Consider the following 16630-nt stretch of genomic DNA (forward strand, 5'->3'; position numbering starts at 1 on the left):
CACAATAAAATAACAATAACCAGGCTATATATTCAGTCTCCCCTGGACTGAGTCTGATCATGGCTATGGTGGAGACAGATCCATTTGGGAGTGAAAACTGTGCTTTTTCAATACCCTGGCAGACATATTGAGAAAGCAGCATCGATGAATAACAGAACATTTATAACCATGAAATGCAGTGACAGAGATAATCTTCCCGTCCTTCCATCCAACCTTGTCCTGATTGTTTTAAGCAGGGATGCCAATTGGGATTGATTTGGGATTGAGCCTGTGGTAAATGTCAAGTCCCATTGCTTTGACTCAGCAGGTAAATGAGTCTGTGTCTGAAAGGGACAGATTAATGTAGCAGACCCTGGTGCTGTGCTCACTTCATTAGTGTCTCTCTCTGTCTCTCAGAGGTGAGACAGATGGATGAGGTTAACTGTCCCCACTTCCCAGTATAGCCACTACCAGAGCCATCAGAGTACATGATTAGCTATGGTTATGGCCAATACAAAAACTGGATTTCATGTATGAGAGAACATCAATTTTCATCCTCTTTTGTCTCCTGTCCAACACCTCCACTCTTCCTCCCTTCTCTTTCTCCTCCTTCTCCCTCTCTTCCTCCCCCTCCAGTCCTCCAGCTCGTCTCAGGAGCGGCTGCACCAGCTGCCCTTCCAGCCCACCATGGACGAGTTGCACTTCCTGTCCAAGCACTTTGGCAGCACGGAGAGCATCACCGACGATGATGGGGGCCGCTGCTCACCACAAATGCGACCACGCTCCCGCAGCCTCAGTCCTGGACGCTCCCCCTCCTGCTATGACAATGAGATCGTCATGATGAACCATGTGTACAAGGAGCGCTTCCCCAAAGTAAGACATGACACACACACACACACACAAAACATAATTTTCTCTCACACTTTCAAGTGCAAGTAAAGATTGATTAGAGCAGACTGGTATCAAAAGGAAGCAGGTTATGGTGTTTGCTCAGTGTGGTACTGTATGTCAGAGAAACTCTCTTCTATGGAAGTTGATGGGAAACGAGGCTGCCTCCTCTCTGATTTGTATGTCAGGAGTTATGTCTACTTTTAAACAGGTGGAAGTGAGAATGATACCACGGCTCAGTGGAGCAAAACGGAACTATTTCAGCTTTGAATGTAAAATATGAAATAGATAAAACTCTCCTAACTCTGTTTCCTGTATCTCCCTCTCCCAGGCCACGGCTCAGATGGAGGAGCATCTAGCAGAGTTCATCAATGCCTTCTACCCTGAGAGCGTGCTGCCGCTGGCCGACGGGGTCATCAGCTTCATCCACCATCAGATAGCAGAGCTGTCCAGGGACTGCCTGTCCAAAGCTCGCAAGGGCCTCATCACTACTGTCTACTTCTTTGAGCTGCAGGAGAACCTGGAGAAGCTGCTCAATGACGTGAGTCACAGAAGCACTGCAACTATAGGCTAAGATGTCATATGATAGGTGCCTGGGGTTATAGAGCTGCCCATAAGCCACTCTTATGTTGCAGTGTATAACATCAGCATAGCCCTGAGTGGAAATGTTGAATGGGAGCCACATTGTCTCAATATCAGGCTCTTCTCAGGTCTGGGTGGCCTAGCTGCAGGCTGCTGAGAGGCACAGTTAGTTCCTATCATCTCATTTCAAATGACAGCACTGTGCCTTTCAGAAGGATAAGAACGAGTAAAGGAGTAAAATAAGGCTAATTGTGTGTGTGATTTGTCTGAGTGGATAGAAGCTATCAAGGAACTTAATCTGCACCCTTTGTTTGACAGGTTGATTAAATCGGTCTGATTATTCTGGGTTGCCAGTATTCTGTTTGATTGGATTAGTTTTGCCTGGAATATAACTGTTCTCACATCCCACGTTGCTGCAAAGCTTTGATTTATTTTGTCTTGTTCTGTCTGTCGCTGTCTCTCTCTCTCTCTCTCTACCTCTCTCTCTCCCTCAACGTTTCTCTCTCTCTTCCTCCAACTATTTCTCTCTCTCTTCCTCCAACTATTTCTCTCTCTCTCAGGCGTATGAGCGATCAGAGAGCTCAGAGGTGGCCTTCGTCACAGAGCTGGTGAAGAAACTCCTCATCATCATCTCTCGCCCAGCAAGGCTGCTGGAGTGCTTGGTGAGAACAGAACACAGAACTCTCAACACAATCACAGTCATGGTAATGGTCATGAGAGTGTTCACAGTCATGGTAATGGTCATGAGAGTGTTCACAGTCATGGTAATGGTCATGAGTGTTCACAGACATGGTAATGGTCATGAGAGTGTTCACAGTCATGGTAATGGTCATGAGAGTGTTCACAGTCATGGTAATGGTCATGAGAGTGTTCATGTTACGCCCCTGAAAACAGGGGAGAAATAATCACGAGAGTGATACGGTGTTGTATTCTCAATTTAACGTTTAGTTGAATGAGAAAAAGACCGCGATTTTCCCCAGGAATATGGGTGGAGACCAGAGCAATCGATCTCCGGCTCATAGATTAAGAGCATTTCGTAGATCACAGATTAACACTTTTAGGCACCATAAAATCAAGTAATCAATATAACATTTACACATTACTCTCACAATTCGTACCCTTTGACAGATTTGAACTTTAACACAATTATATGAATGTTATCAATCTCTATCAACTGATACTGAATGCATCTTTTTAACCTTAGATGTTTTAAGATCCTCACATACTATGAACTTACTAATACTTTTTAATGTATAACAGGCTATGAATATTTCCTTTAACCTGTCACACTCACAGTCATGGTAATGGTCATGAGAGTGTTCACAGTCATGGTAATGGTCATGAGAGTGTTCACAGTCATGGTAATGGTCATGAGAGTGTTCACAGTCATGGTAATGGTCATGAGAGTGTTCACAGTCATATTCACGGTCCATGGCCCCACTAATTATTTAACAGACCATATCCCTGGCCTGGACCAAAGAGAAATTCATTTCCTTAAATAAATATGAGCACAAACAGTCATTATGAACATTTAAACAGGGGGTTTATTACACATTAGGGCAAAAATACTGAGCTCCAACTAAGCACCTTGATAAAATGCCCAATCTGACTGGCTAGCCATTCCATTTGCATTTAGATTCAAATTTAATTTGCCTCGCTGCAGTATTACAAATAGCAGCTGCCCCCTGAAGTGCTGTCTGAGTCTCACAGACCGTGACTGTGTCATTTAAAGTTTGAGCCTGTGTGTGTAGCCCAGACTGACTCAGGGTCTCTGGTAGATCAGTAGTCCTGTCCTCTGGGTGACCGCAGCCAGCAGGCCTCATGAACTTGGCTTCCATCCAACCTTTTTATGTGCGTAAAGGACATGTTGGATAAAAAAAATGTCATGACAGGCCTGATGGAAACTGGACGCAGTATTTGCAGCATACTGTAGTTATACTGCACTCTGACTCTTTTATGCTCAAATATTGAAATAACAACCCATCAAATGGAAGTTAACTTAGTGTCTTGCAATGACATGTTGTATGGTCCTCCCACTACAACTCGTTAGGGAAGCATGCAGTTTATTAGGTTACAGATTAAATAATTTATGATGAACTTCACAGGGTGGTGAAATTGCAAGGTGAGCTTGATGCTCCTTTCCAATAAATATCCAGGGTCTTATTCAGGTGACATCATCATCGATGATTGGGTGCTGTTTGACGAATACAAATGATATCGCTCTTTTGTCCACAATAATCTCATCAACTCAATTCTGGACCTCGAAGCCAGGTCTACTGCATTTCTTTCATTGTTCCCCTCTAATCAGAGACTGATTTAGACCTGGGACACCAGGTGAGTGCAATTAATTATCTAAACCAGCAGGTTCCGACCTCGTAGGTTAAGAGTGTAATACCCATGATGTAGGCTGTGCTCTAGCCTACAGCGCGCAGGGCGCAGATACAGTACTCTGCCAATACCAGAGTGGGCACACTCGCTATATACAAAAGAAATGGTGACAAAATCCTCAGTAGAGTTGAAAATGTGATGGAAACCCATTTAACTTGTATTTTTTATTTGGTACATGCATAAACGCGGGAAGTAAGGGTGCTGAGGGTGCTGAGGGTGCTGAGGGCCCCCTTGAAAAATCAGAATAATTATTTGAAAAAAATGGCTTCATAAAAGTAGTGTACTAGGCCTTTACTAGTCCTGTATTAGCGAACCGATATAGCGTCTGTAGTGCGTGCAATAAAATTAGTTATATCTTGATTCAAGCAGTGTTATACCTGTGTCACACTGAATGTGGTCACCCTGTTCCTGTCCCTCAGGAGTTTAATCCAGAGGAGTTCTACCACCTGCTGGAGGCAGCAGAGGACCACGCCAAGGAGGGACATCTGATGAAGACGGACATCCCTCGCTACATTATCAGCCAGCTGGGACTGACACGAGAGCCTATAGAGGGTGAGCGAGAGAATGAGTCCGAGAGAGAGAGAGAAAGAGGAAACCTTGACTTGTGTTGACTACTGTTGCTCTCTCACTCTATGTATTGCTGAAAGGCAGCTCATAGGTACTCCCTCTGTATGTCCCCAGAAATGGTGAACCTGGACAGCTACGACAGTGAGGGACCTCTCACCCCAGAAACAGACGACTCAACAGAGGTGAGAACCTTGTCCCTACTCCACCTCTTCTCAGCCCACCCACCATCAACCCCCCTCTCCCTCTGTCCCTTTGAGTTAAGTCAAACTGTAGTCCAAGGCCCTGCTGACTAATGAATATGACTGCTTCCTCTACTAATTACTTGGCACAGTGGACAATACTCTACGTAATTGAGTCCATTTGCTTTGATTAGAGTCTGAAGTCAAAGCAGGATATCCTCTAGTGCCTTGTAGGCCTGCAATCAGCCCTCATTCAACCATCAGGACAGGTGCCAAAATTCAGCTAACTGGACAAGAAGTCAGGAAGACAGGAAAAAGTGACGACGTCACTCCTGTGGGCCTGGTGTTGGAGGTCTGGCCAGATCCAGTCTCATCTTACCCTGCTATTATGCTCTCTCCCTCAGGGCAAGATGAGAGCTATGAAGACGCCCGAAGAGGCTGACTTCCAGACCATAAAGCTGATCAGCAATGGAGCCTATGGGTGAGTGTGAGTGTGGGTGTTGGTGTGGGTGTGTTCACGCATATCAATGTTACATTAGTACATGTCTCTGAGCCATCTTGTTGATGTCCATTAAATGGTTTTAGGAGAAAACACTGGATTTACTCAGTAAAATGTGTAAAAAATCAGATTACTAACTGTGTGTATGCGTGTGTGTGTCTCCAGAGCTGTTTACCTGGTCCGTCACCTGGAGACCCGTCAGCGTTTCGCCATGAAGAAGATCAACAAGCAGAACCTGATACTAAGGAACCAGATCCAGCAGGCCTTCGTAGAGAGAGACATCCTGACCTTCGCTGAGAACCCATTCGTGGTCTCAATGTTCTGCTCCTTTGAGACCCGCAGGCACCTCTGTATGGTCATGGAGTATGTGGAGGGTAAGTTAACACAATAATACACTGGGCACCACTTCTTGTCTGTTTAGGACAAGAGCAGCATTTAGGACATTGCTGGTGATGGGAATGTTAGCAGTCAGTCTGATCATGTGTTATCGGTTGCCAGGGGGAGACTGTGCCACCCTGCTGAAAAACATTGGGGCATTGCCCGTGGAGATGACGCGCATGTACTTTGCCGAGACCGTCCTGGCACTGGAGTACATCCACAACTATGGCATCGTGCACCGCGACCTCAAACCAGACAAGTAAGACCTCACTTGGGTTGGCATTGAACAATTATCATATGGGACTCATTGGAGTGAACTCAAAGTTTGATTATATTACAAACACGAAGAGTGTTTCAGGTAACCTTTGACCTGTCTGTCCCCAGTCTTCTGATCACTTCCATGGGGCACATCAAGCTGACTGACTTCGGCCTGTCTAAGATGGGTCTGATGAGCCTCACCACTAACCTGTACGAGGGACACATTGAGAAGGACACCAGAGAGTTCCTGGACAAACAGGTGTGCACTGTATATAGAGCAGAGAAACCCACCACAGTATACACAACCTTGGCAGGCGTTCAAAATGAATTTGCAGTAATATATTTAGATTTCTACATTTTCCATAACCACTCAGACCAAAAACTATACCTAATACATTTTTTATGTATTTATTTCTAGACAAATGTAATAAATAAATGCTGAGTTTATAAATGTGTGCATATAGTTGTCAAAGCGTGAAGAAATTAAATGATCGACATCAAACAAAATGATAACCAAATATGCCTCAGTTATTATAATCAACTGTCTTTTCAGATGTTTTGTTTTTCCCACCCTTTGAATGGTGCTGCTTCAATTAAATCCCCAATTATTTATTGGCTCGGCTTTCTCACAGCCACAGATCTGTTAGCATTTGATGAATACCCATCTGCACATTAAAACACAACGTCCAAAGCTTTCATGTTTCATCCTGGCATTCTCGCATTGATCCCATCAGCTTGGAAAACACGTGCATTGGCCACACGTCTCTCACTCACGTTTTGAGAGAGACTGGCCTTAGCATCTCACCAGTAGGGTTTTATCCATAGATATGACTATAGAACCTCTCATAGGAGCGCTGTGGTTCTGTCCTCCATCAGGTGTGTGGCACGCCAGAGTACATCGCCCCGGAGGTGATCCTGAGACAGGGCTATGGGAAGCCAGTAGACTGGTGGGCTATGGGCATCATCCTCTATGAGTTCCTGGTGGGTTGTGTGCCATTCTTTGGAGACACGCCTGAGGAGCTCTTTGGACAGGTCATCACAGGTGAGAGGTCCGGGGTTAGTGGGTTCATTGAGCAGCATCTTACAGCCATTTTGAAGCCATCTTTCTCACATCTACATTGTCCAATGCAACTTATCTCTGTCTGTCTCTTGTAGATGACATAGTGTGGCCAGAAGATGAGGACGCTCTTCCTGCCGATGCCCAGCATCTGATCTCTACTCTGCTTCAGACCAACCCACTGGTCCGACTGGGCACAGGTCAGCATACACATGCATGTTGACAAAATGCTTAACATCAGACGTGTGCTGTAGCAGAAATTGACTAAACTGCCTAAAACTGCCTTAAAATATAGATTCACTCAACAACACACATCTTATCTCTCTCTCCCTCTCTCTCCCCCTCTCTCGCTCGCCCTTTCATTCTCACTCTCCCTTTCATTCATTCTCTCTCTCTCTCTCTCTCTCTCTCTCTCTCTCTCTCTCTCTCTCTCTCTCTCTCTCTCTCTCTCTTTCTCTTTCGCTGCCCCAGGCGGTGCATTTGAGGTGAAGCAGCACTCGTTCTTCACTGAACTGGACTGGAACAGTCTGCTGAGACAGAAGGCTGAGTTCATCCCCCACCTAGAGTCAGAGGAGGACACCAGCTACTTCGACAGTGAGTCTCTCTCTAACTGCACTGCCCCCTGGTCACATGGAGGAGAACTGTGCTGACTCGTTGCATTCTTAATGTATAGAATCACCATAAGGCAGTGGTATTCAAACTTTTTCAACGGGGACCCCGTTCTCTTCTCCAGAATTTCTGGGGAACCCATTTTTTTGCAACAATTTCTCGTTACCCAAGCCCACCCCACCCCTAATCTATTGACAAAAATGTTGATTTTTACATCAACAAATAACCTTCAATAACATTTGAATCTCTTATAAAAGAAACCAATAAATACATTTACTTAATAAAATTGTATTTCTCAAAAAGGTTTGCATATTGCCCTGTACAATAATCTTTACTTTGTTCCTAAAAAAATAACTGCAGTTTGGTTGCAACCCCAACTTTGAATACCACTGGCATATGGGATAGAGATATGAACTAGCTGTGTTTGGAGCTTTGAGGCACTTGTCCATACTATTTGTCTGTGTGTCTGTGTGTGTGTGTGTGTGTGTGTGTGTGTGTGTGTGTGTGTGTGTGTGTGTGTGTGTGTGTGTGTGTGTGTGTGTGTGTGTGTGTGTGTGTGTGTCATGTCCTCTTCCGTCCCCAGCCCGCTCAGATCGCTACCACCACGTCCACTCTTATGATGAGGACGACACCAATGATGATGAACCTGTCGAGATCCGTCGTTTCTCGTCCTGCTCCCCTCGCTTCAGCAAGGTCAAACTCTACACTTACTCATCTTTAAACTTCAGTTAAACACAGTCTCAAATAGCCGACCTGTCCATTTTAATAGCCCACACTACACATTTCAGCAAATAAACGCATGTTTAAAATAAACACTGGGTCTAAATGAATTGTTTACAACGTTTCCATGAACTACCATGAATTGTTTACCAGGTTTAATGTTTAATTTGTTACATTAAATAATTCAGTAATGACTCAAAAAAGTGATGGCAATCATCAGTTTTTATCGCCAGTAAGAAACTGCTAGCCATTGGCTGCTAACAGCTGAGAACTGCTAGCCATTGGCTGCTAACAGATGAGAACTGCTAGCCATTGGCTGCTAACAGCTGAGAACTGCTAGCCATTGGCTGCTAACAGATGAGAACTGCTAGCCATTGGCTGCTAACAGATGAGAACTGCTAGCCATTGGCTGCTAACAGATGAGAACTGCTAGCTAACTGGTAAAACAGCTGTTCGCTCTAGTGACGAAAGTAAGAACTGCAGAAAAAATGCAGATTCAACGAGAACAATTATTCTGTCAAGGGTGGGGTTTTTTATACATTTTTATTAGAGGCATACTAAGACAAAATGAACGTGGCACAGTGTGTAAATGATAGCACATTAGTGCAGGAAATTAAGATATTGATTAAAATACTGGAAGTGAATTCAGGAATTAAACAATTAACTATGCAAGTGAGCAAACGCTGTGTGCTTTAAGCAAATAGACACCTGACTCAAATAGAAGCCAGTGTCTAATAAGCACATGTTGTGTTCAGTGATTCAAGCAAATAAATGCCTTGGCTATTAATTGATGGCGATAAAAACTGATGATTGCCATCACTTTTTTGAGTCATTACTGAATTATTTAATGTCAATAAGAACGTCTGAGCCAAGTGACTTAATGTGACTATCACACATGGTAGACTAAGTCATGAAAGAACCTCTTTTGTAACCTTGGATTTTATTGACACACATGCCTCAGGCGTATGTCTCTTTCTGCTCAGATCTCCCCTTCTTGACTAATCTGTGAAAGCTAATTGTGCCCCTGAACCTATTGTAAAAGAAAGAATCATGGGAAAATGTGTAATTTTTCCCTCTGTGGGTTCTGAAAGCTTATTTGTCCTCTCTCTGTTGGGAACTACAGGTGTACAGCAGCATGGAGCACCTGTCCCAGCTGGAGCACAAGCCCCCGACGGTGACCCGGCGGGAGCACAAGGGCCCCAGGGAGGACCGGGCGGCCAAGAGAGAGAGCCTGGGCAGCCTGACCTTGAGAGACAAGAGCTGGAGGACAGGATCACCTGAGATGTGAGTATGACCACTACTGTACTCTGACTAGTACTAGTGCCCTCTTACCCTGCATAACAAGTTGGAAATGTGACATTGTTGGTCCTCATTATCAAGGCTCTCATTATCATTACTCATTGTTTGTTTTCATAAATACAATAAATCTATTCTGTGCTGTGTTGTTGTGTGTAGGAAGCGACTGTCATGCTCAGAGTCATCCTTCACTGAGAGTGACTCCAGTCCTCCATCTGGGGCCCGGCGACGCTTTTCTGCCCTCATGGACACTCACCGCTTCGCCTCACCACTAGAGGCCGATCCTGAGCTGCCAGTGCCCACCAGGCAGCCCCCAGTCAAGGCCAGGGGCACCTCTCTGGAGGGGGCCATGGGCACCACATCCGTGGGCACCACATCCAGCCAGGGGGATTTTAGGAAGGAAAGGGAGGGCAATGGGTTGACTGCTGGAGGTGAGGGCATTTGGCATTAGATAATGGATGAAATCTGGCTTGACATACACTTTGATACCTACATGATATTATTCCTCCATCTTTCTGCTCTGCTCCAGACAAGCTGCTGAGGCCAGCTGATGTACCAATGGGAGTCATCCCCAGCCCCAACAGTACTGTGACTGCTGGGGCAACAGAGCCCCAGGGGTCCCGGGCTACCAACGAGCTGGTCCTGAGGAGGGTCCGCCACAGCCAGCTCTCAGCTGAGGGAGAGAAGCGCAACTCGCGACCCGTGACCAAGGTCATCAAGTCTGCCTCCACCACAGCCCTGTCTGTCATCATACCTGCAGGTGAGGAGCTGGAAGGCAAGGGAGTGTGAGAAGAACGGGGCTGTCTGTTGCTAATGACAATATTCATGTTAAACAGTTAAAACGGTTAACTGGGCTTGTTATGGAAAATTGTACATTTCTTAAAACCTATCAATTGCTTTGACCTTTTCTCACACTTTATTCCTGTGATTCCCTCCCCCCTCCTCAGTGGAGCAGCATGGTACGTCCCCCCTGGCCAGCCCCATGTCTCCTCGATCCATCTCCTCCGACCTGTCGTCTCGTGACTCCTCCCCCAGCCGAGACTACTCGCCCACGGTCAACGTGCTGCGTTCTCCCATCACTATCCACCGCTCTGGGAAGAAGTACGGTTTCACCCTCCGAGCCATTCGAGTCTACATGGGAGACAGTGATGTCTATAGCGTACACCACGTGGTCTGGGTGAGACGGCGATAGAGATGATATGTTCTGTATTCGTTTCCATGGACAAAGTAGTGTTAAGTAGACATCACTCTTTTGAGAAGTTCTGTATCATAACAAAGCATCGCTACAATTTGTAGTGGAAAAACAGACTTGTCCAATAGCATGATGACTTGTTTGATTGATGTTGATCTGCTTCAATCACAGCATGTGGAGGACGGAGGCCCTGCCCAGGAGGCGGGACTCTGCGCTGGTGACCTCATCGCTCATGTGAACGGGGAGTCTGTCCACGGGCTGGTGCACACTGAGGTGGTGGAGCTCATTCTGAAGGTGAGAGGAAAGGAAAGAAACAACAGGTGTTTTTTTCTACAGTATAGAATACAGGTGAAGCCTATCATACACTGTGTGCACAATTATTAGGCAAGTGAGTATTCTGATCTTATCATTATTTTTATGCACATTTTCCAACTCCAAACCATATAAACTTGAATACTTATTGGATTGAACCATTTTCAGGTGATATGTATTTGTGTAATGAGGGAGGGTGTGGTGAAAGTGAATAACACCTTATGTCAAGGTGTGCATAATTACCAGGCAGCTTCACCGGACAATCAAACGTTTTGTTGCGAACAGTCAACTGGGGCGTATAAAACACATGGAGAAGAAAAGGTGCAAATGAACTAGACTGGAGAATAATTAAATGTCAAGCTACCAAGAACCCATTATCCTCCAGTGCCACCATAATCCAGAACTGCAACCTACCTGGAGTGTTCAGAAGTACAAGGTGTCAATTGCTCAGAGACATGGCCAAGGTCAAGAAGGCTGAAACACGACCACCACTGAATAAGATTCAACAGTTGAAGCGTCAAGATTGGGCAAAGAAACACCTGAAGACAGATTTTTCTAAGGTTTTATGGACAGATGAAATGAGAGTGACTCTTGATGGTCCAGATGGATGGGCCCGTGGTTGGATCAATAATGGACACAGGGCACCACTTCGAGTCAGGCAAGGTGAAGGAGAGGTCCTGGTATAGGCTGCTATCATTAAGGATGAGGTAGTTGGACCTTTTCGGGTTGAAGATGGACTGAAACTGGAAGATACTTTCTTCAAGCAGTGGTACAGGAAGACGTCCTCAGCATTCAATAAGGCCAGGATCTTTATGCAGGACGATGCTCCATCACATGCATCCAAGTACTCCACAATACACCTCTTTGAACAGCATTTGGGAGGCAGTAGTTGCTGCTTCAGCGAAAGTTGATCGAGAACAGATCAAGAAACTGACAGACTCCATGGATGGAAGGCTCAAGGCAGTTATTGAAAAGAAGGGTGGCTGTATTGGTCACTGAATATTTTTGAAAGGCCAAAAATGTTATTTAATTGTCATTTTGTGTTACTTATTTGTTACACTTACTCTACAAATTGAGAGTAAAAAGTGAGTTGGGAGAAATTATTTTGGTAATGTAGTGGCCTAATAATTGTGCACACATATATTCCCATGAGAAAGACAAAACTCACTATTCCTTTGTTAAATATTCAGGTTTGAGATTCAATAACATTTTGGATTGACTGAGAGCATTGTGTTTGTTCAACAACAAAATTAATCCTGAGGAATACAATTTGCCTAATAATTGTCCAAGCAGTGTATACTGTACTTTTTTTGTTTCCGTTGTTTCTCCAGAGTGGAAACAATGTGACGGTGACCACCACTCCCTTTGAAAACACCTCCATCAAGATTGGTCCTGCCCGCAAGTCCAGCTACAAGTCCAAGATGGCACGGCGCAACAAGAAGACCGGGGCTAAGGAGGGACAAGAAAGGTACAAGTGGGTTTCTCTGCACAGCAGATGCTACAATATGATTTCAGATGAGCGCTCTAGAAAATCAATGTCATTGACTCTGTTTTTCTAACTCTCTCTCTCCTCTCATCCTCCCACCTCTCTCTTTTCACTTCTCACTCGCAGTAAGAAGCGCAGCTCGTTGTTCAGGAAGATCACTAAGCAGTCGAACCTGCTCCACACCAGCCGCAGCCTGTCCTCTCTGAACCGCTCTCTGTCATCAGGGGACAGCCTACCAGGCTCCCCCACCCACAACCTCTCTGCACGCTCCCCCACACAGAGCTACCGCTCCACCCCCGACTCCACCTACCTGGGTCAGTATGAAGGGCAATACATTACTGTACAGCACTCCTCTTAGCATCTGCACCCTCACATAACAAAATAATAGTTTGAATGATTGCTATTTGTCTCCTCTTCACTCCTCAGGCAACACTTCTCAGAGCAGTTCTCCAGTCTCCAGCACCCCTAACTCTCCGGCTGCCTCCCAGCACATGAGACCCAGCTCCCTGCACGGCCTCTCCCCCAAACTGCACCGCCAGTACCGCTCAGCCCGCTGCAAGTCAGCTGGCAACATCCCTCTGTCCCCCCTGGCCCACACACCCTCCCCCACCACCTCCTCTCCCCCACCCCTGTCTGGCCACACAGTGGGTAGCTCCAACACCACTCAGGCCTTCCCAGCAAAGCTCCACTCCTCTCCCCCTGTGGCCCGTCCCAGGCCCAAAAGCGCAGAGCCCCCCCGCTCACCTTTGCTACAGCGGGTTCAGTCGTCAGAGAAACTGGGTGCAACCCTCCTACCCTCCTTTTCATCTTCGTCTTCAGCTTCCTCACCCCTTGCAGGAGGGGTGTCAATGCGTAAGCACAGCCTGGAGGTGTCACATGGGGACTACAGAAGGGAGTCTTTCCACTGCGAGCACAGCCTGCAGAGTCTGCTGGAGATGGAGGGAGAGAACGGGCCCGTTCCCCCCTCTCCCTCATCTTCCTCCTCCCCTTCTCCCCCCACGGTTGGAGAGACAGGGTGCCTGAAGCCTGCGAGGAGGCTGGGGAGACAGGAGTCGCCCCTGAGCCGGGACACACTGCTGACAGGGAGGGAGAGAGCTGCCCAGACTACAGCATCTGACCCTCTACCTGTTAAAGTAGAGCCCAAGACCAGCGCTAGTGAGACAGCTAAGACATTAACCCCTTGTGAGGCTCTGAAGAGAAAAGCTTCACCAGTACCAGGTGAGGCCCAGCCTAGCCCAGTCTCAACCCCCTCCACTCCAGGGGCCAAGTCCAGCCCAGCAGACAAACCTCTAAGCTCTAGTGCTCCAAGCTCTGAGACAGCCAGTGGTGGTCCTAAACCCACTTACAGGGCCCCAGTCCAGGCTACATCCCAGAGTCCGCTCTCCCAGGAGCGTAAGCACCAGGCTGTCCAGACAGACACCACCCCAGCAAGCAGAAGCCAGGAGAAGAGTGAGGAGAAAGCGAGTGTGGGTCCAGACAAAGTCACCACACAGAGGGCGGGAGCTACAGAGTTGGCCAAGGCAAGTAAAGACACACAGATGGGAGAGAGCGCTTTGAAAGGAGGGATGGGTGGCATTGACAAAGCCACTGAGACCAAGGTTAAAGGACCTGCTCCTTCAGTCCCAATCCAAGCACCAGCCCCGACCCCGGCCCCATCCCCTCTTACCATACGCCCAGTTCCTGCTTCAACAAAATCCAGAGCAGACAAGGTTTCTGTCCCGTTGAGCAGCTACCGAGGAGCCAAGGAGGAGAGGAGTCACCTGGAGGTGGTGGAGGAGAACCCTATGTCCCCCTCCTCCACCGCTGCCTCCCCCTGCTCCAGCAAGTCACGCCCCGTCTCCCCTGGTGACAAGCCAAGCTTTGTGACTCAGCTGACCAGTGTGGCCAAAAACGTGCTGGGGCCTATGAAGATGGGATCCCAGGAAGGGCCCAAGGGTGGTGAGGAGAAACGGGTAAGTTCAGCAGGAAAGTCTGAGGCTCCGTCTGGAGGTAGTCGACGGGGCGCTCAGGGGACATCTCCAAGTCCTACCGGCTCAGCTCAGCCTGAAAAGGCAAACACAAGGAATTCAGGTAAGCACCACTCCTGATCTGCAAGTGAGGGACAAACCTGGGATCTCCCGGAAAATGCCTTTTGGACCAGAATATCATGCCACCATATCAGGCACGGACAGGGCACCCTCAAAAAAGGGACAAAAACATGTACGCCTAAAGAAACAGAAACACACCAAATAGCTAGAAAATACAGACCTGTAGATAAAACAAGAATATGTTGAGGAATGTGCTTTAATGCTGTTCTCAAATGTGTGTGTGTATGTACTGTATGTGTAATGTATATAGTAAAAGCGTGTCTTCTTGCATGTTCCAAATTGTACATGAGAGATGAAAGAGAAGAAAAAAAAATCTAACAGACCTGATGGTAGTGAACACTGTGAACATCATGTCAACAGCCCCCACATGTTCCCAATGTAAACAGCATGTCTATAGGCAGGCTTCTGTCACAGTCTGTCAACACGAAGAACATTACCCATGTCCGTCAACTCCGTCAAATCTTTTCACTCAGTTAAAATACCTAAAGATAGCACCTTGTTCTTTTTCTCACACAGTACCTGGAAAATAGATTGAGTGAAGAATTGTTGTAATGGTGTAACATGCATTGGTGTAACACATTGAGATCTGTTTCTAACTGGACAAAGAAGATGACCTGCTTGCTAAATGTGGAACTTGGAATTGTATTGTGTAAAGGAGAGCTGAATGAATTTGTTTGAGTGTTTTAAGGGCTGAGTCCTGGTTGGATTTAGGTGGACTATCTGAACTTGCACAGGGACACTATGCAATGGGCTTTTTAAGTATTTTCCTGTGTGTCCCCTACAATGTACCCATGAACGGATGTTAGGGAGGTAAAGGTTTGCAATAAGCCAAGCAAGCAGATATAATGAATTGAACTAAAGAAGAGGAACCCATATGTCTCTGCGTGTGAATTAAGTGTGGTCAGGTGATGAAATTGATACTATAGAATGGGAGTCTTATTTGAGACTTACTCGTACTCTGGCAACGTAGGCTAGAACTCTCCCTTTTCAATATATGCAAAATTAGCATTGTATAATGTAATGTGTGAATAAAAGTGCCAGTTTATTTGAGGGATATGTTGTTTACAGTGATGAGTAATGATATGCAAGTTCTATGTAGAATTCCAAGTGAGATCTGAGAGCCCACCGTAGACCTAGGCAGCACTTTCATCAGGGACGTAACTTAATATGTTCATGCCCATACCTGTATCAGACTGCCATCTTGTGGTCATCACACGACTGTCCTGAACATAGTATTTGAGGTAAAAATGTCATTTACACATAATCAGTTCACAATTGAATGACACAAGATTAGATTTGATCCGAGATATTACCCTCATATCTTCATGATTTTCTATTGTAACCTCTGTTCCATTCATATAGCTACTAGAAACTTGTTTGTTTGTCTAAATACAATTTGAAAAAACTTTTGTTGTTTGTATTATGACCGATAAAGAGAGATAGATGTATGATACAGATACAGAGCTCCTAGGAGACGACAAACAGCTCATATTTAGATGAATGCTAGTTAAAAGCTTGTGTTTGTGTATGTGGGGGTGTGCGTGGAAATTGCACTTTATTTTGTGTCAAATGTATTTATTTATCTATTTATTACACTTTTATTTATTGTATTTGATTATTTGTCAATTGCTCTCAAACGGTTTACTTGTGCATTGTTCTTTGAATTGTTATTTATATCTCTAAATTGTAAGTCTACAAATGAGATAATTTACCAAATCTGTGTGGTTGTCATATTTTGTGCAGTTATACTTCTGTCATTCCATAAGAGAGTTGCAATACACCATGGCCTCTGTCCATGTTGACTTATTTGTGAGTTTTGACTTTTTTTATGACACTTCTCTCAGTTCATTGTTGTCCATGTCATTTTATTCCCTAGGCACTGTTATGAAACCAATGCAAAAAAAAGCCTATAGAGTAATAAAATCCTTCAAGATAATCCTTAAATTACCATGTGCCTGTTTGTGTTCTTGTTGTGAGACATAACTTTGACAGACAACTTCTAAATGGATATCAACAGGGCCACGTTCAGCAAAACTTTGTCCAAACATGCAGACAGACATTTCAGGAGTAGAGCAATACATAATTCTATATTCTATACATCAGAGAGTCATGTTTGTTTTAAGTAGCATATACATGAACGTTCCAAAACGTTG

At 45.6% G+C, this 16630-nt stretch overlaps 1 protein-coding gene across 1 annotated transcript in view; it reads left to right on the top strand.

Moving 5' to 3' along the window:
• The window catches only part of LOC109891992 (microtubule-associated serine/threonine-protein kinase 1-like), a 65652-nt gene extending 49231 nt beyond the window's left edge, over positions 1 to 16421 (top strand). Inside the window, exons 6-26 of the mRNA XM_031834552.1 lie at positions 616 to 852; positions 1199 to 1408; positions 2010 to 2111; positions 4257 to 4389; positions 4519 to 4586; positions 4988 to 5064; positions 5248 to 5456; positions 5581 to 5719; positions 5845 to 5977; positions 6595 to 6760; positions 6874 to 6975; positions 7247 to 7369; positions 7968 to 8077; positions 9228 to 9388; positions 9560 to 9831; positions 9930 to 10160; positions 10348 to 10577; positions 10764 to 10886; positions 12236 to 12372; positions 12517 to 12704; positions 12817 to 16421. Of these exons, the coding sequence (XP_031690412.1) occupies positions 616 to 852; positions 1199 to 1408; positions 2010 to 2111; positions 4257 to 4389; positions 4519 to 4586; positions 4988 to 5064; positions 5248 to 5456; positions 5581 to 5719; positions 5845 to 5977; positions 6595 to 6760; positions 6874 to 6975; positions 7247 to 7369; positions 7968 to 8077; positions 9228 to 9388; positions 9560 to 9831; positions 9930 to 10160; positions 10348 to 10577; positions 10764 to 10886; positions 12236 to 12372; positions 12517 to 12704; positions 12817 to 14477 (4812 nt within the window). The 3' untranslated portion in view covers positions 14478 to 16421. The remainder of the gene's footprint in view (positions 1 to 615; positions 853 to 1198; positions 1409 to 2009; positions 2112 to 4256; positions 4390 to 4518; positions 4587 to 4987; positions 5065 to 5247; positions 5457 to 5580; positions 5720 to 5844; positions 5978 to 6594; positions 6761 to 6873; positions 6976 to 7246; positions 7370 to 7967; positions 8078 to 9227; positions 9389 to 9559; positions 9832 to 9929; positions 10161 to 10347; positions 10578 to 10763; positions 10887 to 12235; positions 12373 to 12516; positions 12705 to 12816) is intronic.
• The last annotated feature ends 209 nt before the right edge of the window (positions 16422 to 16630 follow it).

This window comes from Oncorhynchus kisutch, linkage group LG10 (assembly GCF_002021735.2).
Source record: "Oncorhynchus kisutch isolate 150728-3 linkage group LG10, Okis_V2, whole genome shotgun sequence".
Lineage (NCBI taxonomy): Eukaryota > Metazoa > Chordata > Actinopteri > Salmoniformes > Salmonidae > Oncorhynchus > Oncorhynchus kisutch.